Here is a 7,004-nt window from a genome sequence, read left to right on the forward strand (position 1 = left end):
GGGGGGGGGGGAGTGGAAGGCCAAAGACACATCCATGTCATGCACAAGTGTGATGGCGCTCAGTGGGAGCCTCCTTCTCTGAAAAGAAAGTAGAAGCAAGCAAGTAGCAGAAATCCTGGCAAGATTCTGGAGCAGTGGGGAGCTGCAGACATATGTACTCTAGAACGATATCACACACCCATTTGTCCAGTTGAGGGCAGCTGTCACAGTTTTATGGCTTCTGAACTAACAGGTAGAGATGAATCAAACGTGTCAAAGACAGCCTCCCCTCAACACTGTTGATCTTCCATCCCCCCATCTGTGTGTCACACGAACAGCAATACCCTGTCTGCATACCACAAAGCATTGCTGTGGGAGTTAAAAAATTAAAGTGGATGTGAAATGATTTCAGAACTCATAAAGTGCCCAAGACAAATCAGGACTAAAAGCCAAAAGAGTGGATAGCTTGCCCTATAGTGAGGTACACATACTTAAGTCCACCACTGACACAATAGAAGCTGGTTTATAAAATGCTCTGCAAATGATGGTATCGGGCATGTGCTACCCAGAGTTGTCTTTCTGCCTCATTCTTCTTGGCAAGTCAATGTGCTATGAGTCCTTGTGTGTATGTCAGCATTGCTGACCCCTGTGCTCTACATCTGCACTTCCCAAGTCCTATACACTGCTGCTAACCAGTGCCTGCCCATAGAAATACACAAAAGTCAGCAACTGCAGAATCCCATCCTTCCTGAAGGTTGAGCACATCCTGTCTACCCATCATCTCTGTGTCTTTTCCTGTTCTCATATAGACATTCTCACTATTCCTCTTGGGTCACCCACTGCGTCTGTTCATGCTGTACCCCTCTGGACACTACCCGGTGTTCCTATTTAGCTAGTCTGGCTATGGTCTCAAAGTGACTTGGGCATGATCCTTAATCTTAAACCATTAAAAGTTCAAGTAGTCCAGAATCATAGTTATGACGATGCGTTCCAGAGCCTACCTTTAAAATCCTGACTCCAATGCCTAATACTTCTTCCTTCATATGTCTGTAATGGGGGTGGTAGAGAATGGGAGGTGCAGTGTTTTTTGCCTCACATGGTGCTGTGAGAATCTAGCAAGAACTATTGACTCTAAGCTGTGCCTAGGATATAAGCGCTGTAGAAATGTTTCCTAAATAAGTATCCCTGCTTATCCACAGCCCCATTCTTAAGGAGTCTCTCAGACATGACCCATTCCCAACTCACCTGCCTATGCTTTCCTTCCAGAGCTTGGCCTCCAGAGGAGAGGATGCTGTCTGGTGCTGGGCTACATGGCCAAGGACAAGTTTCGGAGAATGAATGAAGGTCAGTGAGAAACTTCCCACCCATCAGGGGTAACACAGTGAGGGGAGGGTATGCCTACAACTGTGTGCAGAGGAACCTGGACAAGGAACACAAAACTGCTCAGGAAGGAGAGTGGGAGGCTCAGCTCGATCTTCATGGTGCTATTTACACAGAGAAGAACAGCTGGTACCAAAGCGTGTGGTGGTGATTCAGTATTTTTCACTTGCTATGTTCTCTTTCCCCCACGTGTCCCTTAGTTCTCTTTCTATTTCTTTCCTACCTTTGCCCTTCTACCCACTTACCCAGCCCATTAAAATCTGCTTCTGTTATCTTTCAATGTTCTCCCTCCTCTTGAATCATTCCTACTTCTTGAATTGACAGCGCTTTATAGGGCATTTAGGAGAATCGTACAGAATAAGGTGGTATTATATACTCCAAGAGCCTGCCTTTAGAGATCTGCCTAGTTTCCCAACCACACAGACTGAATTAAGTCTCCCACCCAGGGGTGGTTCTACCTTCCTCAAACACTGGGCCAGCATATGTCCCAGAGGACTTGGGGAATGTATTGACTTTGACATGTGGACTGGGATGTGAGAATATCACTGTCACTTATGGGTCTGCTGTAATAAAGAGCCAATCCTCTCCATCCCCAGCCATCTGTCTTCATGCAGCTAATAACCCTCTTCATCAGATGCCACAGACTGTTTGTCAGGGTTCAAAAGCAGATAAACAATGTCTGGGGGTGCCATTTATTCATTAAAGTCAGACAAATGAAGTCTTGGCTTCTCACCACCAGCCTGGCTTGCCATGAGTTGCCCCCATCGGGGCTCATAGCTCCTGTAGCCACTTTCCCACTCCAGCTAAGAAAGAGGCAGGACACCCCTAGCATCTGGCCATGAGTTAAACTGTCCACAGCCTAGTGCCTTCTCCCTCTGTTCAACAGCTGCCCGTCCTCCCAACCCACCATCCATGACACTCATGCCTCTGTATATGGCCCAGATAAGAACCCTGGGCTAGCTATGGGCTTGTCACCAGAACCCATCAAAATGGCAGTCTGCTAGGAGTTAGATAAGAATAAGCAAGTCTAGGAAGCTCTTACCACTTACATTCACTGCCTGCCTGTTCAAAAAACCAACAAGCTTCCAGCAGCCACTTATCATGTGTAGGAGCCCCATGGCTGAGCACAACCAGGGGTTGGGGCTGCATACTCTGAGGCAAGCCCATCAGTCTTTTTCATTGGCTTTTTTTTCTTTCTCATCACCCTCTCTGTTTTCAACACTGCAGCCCAGAAGAGAGAGGTAGGCAGTAACTTCTAATTTGTGGAAACTGACAGCATGGCTCTATCCGTGGTGCTGAATAGACATGTTCTCTTGCTGGAGATGCTCATTACAGAAATAGAGGCTAGGCTCTCAGGGATTGGGCGAGCAGAAAAAGCCAGGAACTGGGCTGCATTAGGATCTTGAAGCTCCAGGTATCTGACCTCAGCTTCTAAGTGACCAAGAAAATGAAGGAAGGGATGCTGAGCAAGCTGAGCCAACATGTGTGGTGTGTTACAAGTCTCAGCTAACAAAATGGAGGCAAGCTAGAGGAGGTCAGGACAGTGGGGTAGAATAAGCCATGTGCAGTGTGTTAGTTCTGGGTCTGGAAAGGTACAAGTCACAATGGGAAGAGGGGAGAGGGATTTTCTTCCCGGCTAGGCAGACTTGTTTCCCAAGTGCCAGACAGCACATTTTCTCTCTCCTAAAGTCCATGTGTTGTTTAAGCAAGCAAATGAGAGGCATGCTCTACTTGGGAGCTCTTAAACCCCAACCCATTTGCAGATAAGAAAGGCATCCACAAGCATAGGGACTGTTTTATGGTTTATAATTATCTCATAGCAATACTGAAAATAATTATAACTCCTCCATATTAATAATTGAACAGGAATAGCAGTCATGACATCGATCAAGCAACAGAATCCTTGGCTTATGCAAAACAATGCACCTTTCTATGATTTGAACAATTGGTAAAGCAGTAAAAAAAATAGTTATTATTATTTTTCTCCAAGTGGCCAGAATTTGTAAGCTATTGAGACAATTAGCTGCTTCTTCCATTAGAGATAAAATGTTGATTGCTTTATTTCCATTTCAGAATAAATATAAAATCTTTGCTTATGCTGTATTAAAGCATATTTGTTTTGTTTAACAGCATCTAATAGGATATCTGTCACCCAGTGAGATCCCTATTTCATTTGTTTCCCTGTTAATTTTATATCTCCTTTTATTTTATTTTCCCTCCACCACCAACCCCTCCTAACTACATTCCAAAAAAACAACAAACGTGAGAAGGAGCAAGAGGAAAATAATGAATGAACAAGAGCTTTATAGATCTGGGACTTGTCATAAGCTAGAATAATTACAAATGGTGCTCTTAAGCTACACAAAGCAATAAAAAGAAGATACTATTCAAAGATCATTTAAGGAAGCATGTGATAGTCAATGAGAGAGTTGCTCTATTTGGGAGTGCCTAATAGCTTCTGAGAGAATATACGTAGCATTCACAGGAATGGGAGGTGGCTAGTAAATGTTGTGGGGGTTGCGGGAGTTCTTTTCTGTTTGAACTCAAAAATCTGGGGATCCAATACAGTCCCAGGCAAAAATTAGCTAAGGATAGAGGGGTTAAAGACAGGCACAGAATGTCAGAGTTGTCTGATATCATTGTCTTCATGTGATTAAGAACTCTTTAAAGTTCTTTAAAGGATCTGTTGGAAAGAGATTGTTTATTTATTCATCAAAGATTCATTGAATACCATAAAAATGATAGCAATTTTTCATAATAAATGTCAGGCTGCATTATAAGTACTAGGGCTGTTAAAGTGAATAAGACATAGTCCCTTGCCCACAAAAAGCTAACCTGTAAAATCACAAGGCATGTCTCACTGCAAACATTTCTACAAAGAGCACCTGCTCACACCCCACCTAAATCAGAGCCCCTCTTCCTTAGCATATGCTCCACCTGGACAAACAGTCTGTTTTCTTTGCAGTATGTATCACAATTTGTGATGATGTACCAACTTCCTACTTGTGTACTGTTAGCCCAACCTGTGGGAGAGGGAAGACCTCAAGTCCATGTTTTCACATCCTAGAGACTTAGCTCAATGTCTCACACATAGGGAGAATCACAGTAAATTCCTTAAGTAAGTGTTTAACAGAGGCTGTGAGTCACAATAGAAAAATGTCCAAAGTCACCCATTGATATCAGTTGGGTCATGAGAAGAAAACAGAGTATTTCATATAATATATCTCTGGGTTGGTGATACTTAAATCTCAGAACTTGGAAGTCTGTGGCTGATGGATCTCTGTGAGTTCTACACCATCCTGGTTTACAAAGCAGGTTCCAGGTTAGCCAGGGCAGCATAATAGAACTCTGGCCAGGGCTGGCTCTGCATCTTCAGCAGTACCTGAGTCTGTAGCTTTCCTTTGATTACAGGTTTAGGGGCCTCTCAAAGCCCCAGGCAGAGTGAAATGCCAGGAAAACTGTCCTTGCTCAGGGGGCTATCAGAGGCAGAACCTTAAACAGAGATATAGCTTGTAGAGCACAAGTCCCTTAGGAACAAGAAAGTTCTGTGAGGCCCATCTTAAGAAGGGTAAACAAGGAAGAGTGTGCTTAAAGGAGAGAAGAGACAGGGAAGGAAACCTTGGCCTCCCTTCTGGACAGCCCCTGCCCCCACACTGGAGTGCGCCTGCACAGGTAAGTTTCCTGAACAGAGGTGCCCTCTTGAGCTGCAGAGAGGACAGACAGTAAATTTCCAGGACATTCAGAGTCCCTGTGTGTGACTTCTTCTCTCTGTTCAGTGAAGAGAAAGCGGCAGTGCCTCCAGCTCTGTCTCATCTCCCCAGAAAGAATCACCCAATGATTAGCACAAATTGCCTTATGCTAACTGAACACTCTCATCACCTGGAGCACCCAAGGAAGATGAAGTCAGATGCCTGGTCCAGAGTCAGCCTACAGCCCCTGGGACACCATTGTGCTATCTCTGGTTCTATGGACAAGTGAATGTCCACCATAGCTCCTGTCCTCACCTCTTAGCACTATGCAGGAGATGAGGCCATAAAGTATACAAACTCATAGCCTTCTACAGGGAACTTGAAGTTCTTTATGATGATATAGAGGTCCATTCTTTCTTTAATGAATATAAAACAATACTTGTCTACCATCTCCTAAAAGAGATGGTAAGAAAAAAAATAATATTAATAGCTGCCACATAGTTGGAGAAAGTATATGGAGTCAGGTGTGGAAGCTTGTCCTGGTAAGACTTTGGGCATCTAGAATTCAACCTTCTCAAACACAATGTGTCTAAGACAACGTCACCTGTAAGACTCTATATCAGTTTGATTTTCTGTTGCTGTGACAAAACACTGAACAAACACAACTTAGAGAAGAAAAGATTTATTTAGCTTTCAGTTGAGGGAAGCCAGGGCAGGAACATCGAGGAAGATCGAGGCAGAAATCAGAGAGGAGTGCTGCTTACTGGCTTGTTCCTCATGACTTGCTCATCCTGTTTCCCTATGTCTAAAAAAAACCCCAGTACCGCCTGTTCAGGTGTGGCACTGTCCACAGTGAACTGGACCCTTCCATATCAATTATTAATCACAAAAAAATGCCCCTACAGACATGCCTACAGGCCAACCTAATAGTACAATTCTTGATTTGAAGTTTTATTTTCTCAGGTGACCAGAGTGCATATCAAAACTAACCAGCAAAGGCTCTGAGTTGTGATGATGCAAACTCTAATCAGACTTTCAACCCCAGCCTGTTCTCTCACCCATCCCTTACTGTTGTATGTCCTGTCAAACAAAGGCTTTCTGGTCACTAAGCCAGTTTTAAGTTGAGTGGTTTTGCCAACTGCACCCCCCAAACACTTGGGAACTTCTTTCTCCTGCCTCTCCTTGAAGAGAAGATAGAGGTCACGGTTCAATGCCACCCAACCTGGAAACTAACGACACTTCCATCCGTGCAAGGGGAAAACAGAAGTGGGCAGCCTGGGCCCTCTTCCCAGACCCCTGAATCTAGGAAAGAAGAGCCCCACTTGTGGAGACAGCTGCAGCCATGAGGCTCCTTGGGGCTAGTTTGGCTCGTGCAGAGGGCGCACAATCATTTTCCTGAGAGCATTCCTGAGGTGCCTGCCACAGTCCACAGGATGTTGGCTAATACTGTCATTTTGTTAGTTGGCGCTTTGGGGCACATATTTTTTTCTTATTTCATTTTTCTTGATGATGTGTCTTCTTCCACTGAGGCTACAAAGCTGGTTATTTGCATAACGTCCCTGTTTATTATTTATGGCAAGACTCGGGTTTCCAGGGCACTTTATGATTGTTATTTAATTCACTCAGCATCTCAGAGCAAGAGACTAGCTATTTCCATTCTCCTGCCACAATCTGATGGAAGATTCTATAGCTTTGTCCCAGGTTTATTCCACCAGCCATCATTCCTGCAGGAGACCTGCTTATCCAAGGCCAGAGGGGTCCCTTGGCTGCAGACCATGCCAGATTACTTTGTAAACTTCCCTGTCCCCCTCTTACCTTTCATCCTTGTTCCATCATGTACTGGGTATTTTACCTTCCATGTATCTCCCTCTCTTCCTCTCCCTCTCCCTCTCCCTCTCCCTCTCCCTCTCTCCCTCTTCCTCTCCCCCTCCCTCTCCCTCTCCCTCTCTCCCTCTC

The 7,004-nt window shown here is 44.6% G+C and overlaps 1 protein-coding gene across 5 annotated transcripts in view; it reads left to right on the plus strand.

Moving 5' to 3' along the window:
• The window catches only part of Kirrel3 (kirre like nephrin family adhesion molecule 3), a 553,650-nt gene that overhangs the window by 425,428 nt on the left and 121,218 nt on the right, over positions 1-7,004 (plus strand). For all 5 annotated transcript variants that reach the window (XM_031344058.1, XM_031344060.1, XM_031344059.1 and 2 more), the window contains exon 2: positions 1,246-1,323. In XM_031344058.1, the coding sequence (XP_031199918.1) occupies positions 1,246-1,323 (78 nt within the window). The remainder of the gene's footprint in view (positions 1-1,245; positions 1,324-7,004) is intronic.

This window comes from Mastomys coucha, unplaced genomic scaffold (genome assembly GCF_008632895.1).
Source record: "Mastomys coucha isolate ucsf_1 unplaced genomic scaffold, UCSF_Mcou_1 pScaffold23, whole genome shotgun sequence".
NCBI lineage: Eukaryota > Metazoa > Chordata > Mammalia > Rodentia > Muridae > Mastomys > Mastomys coucha.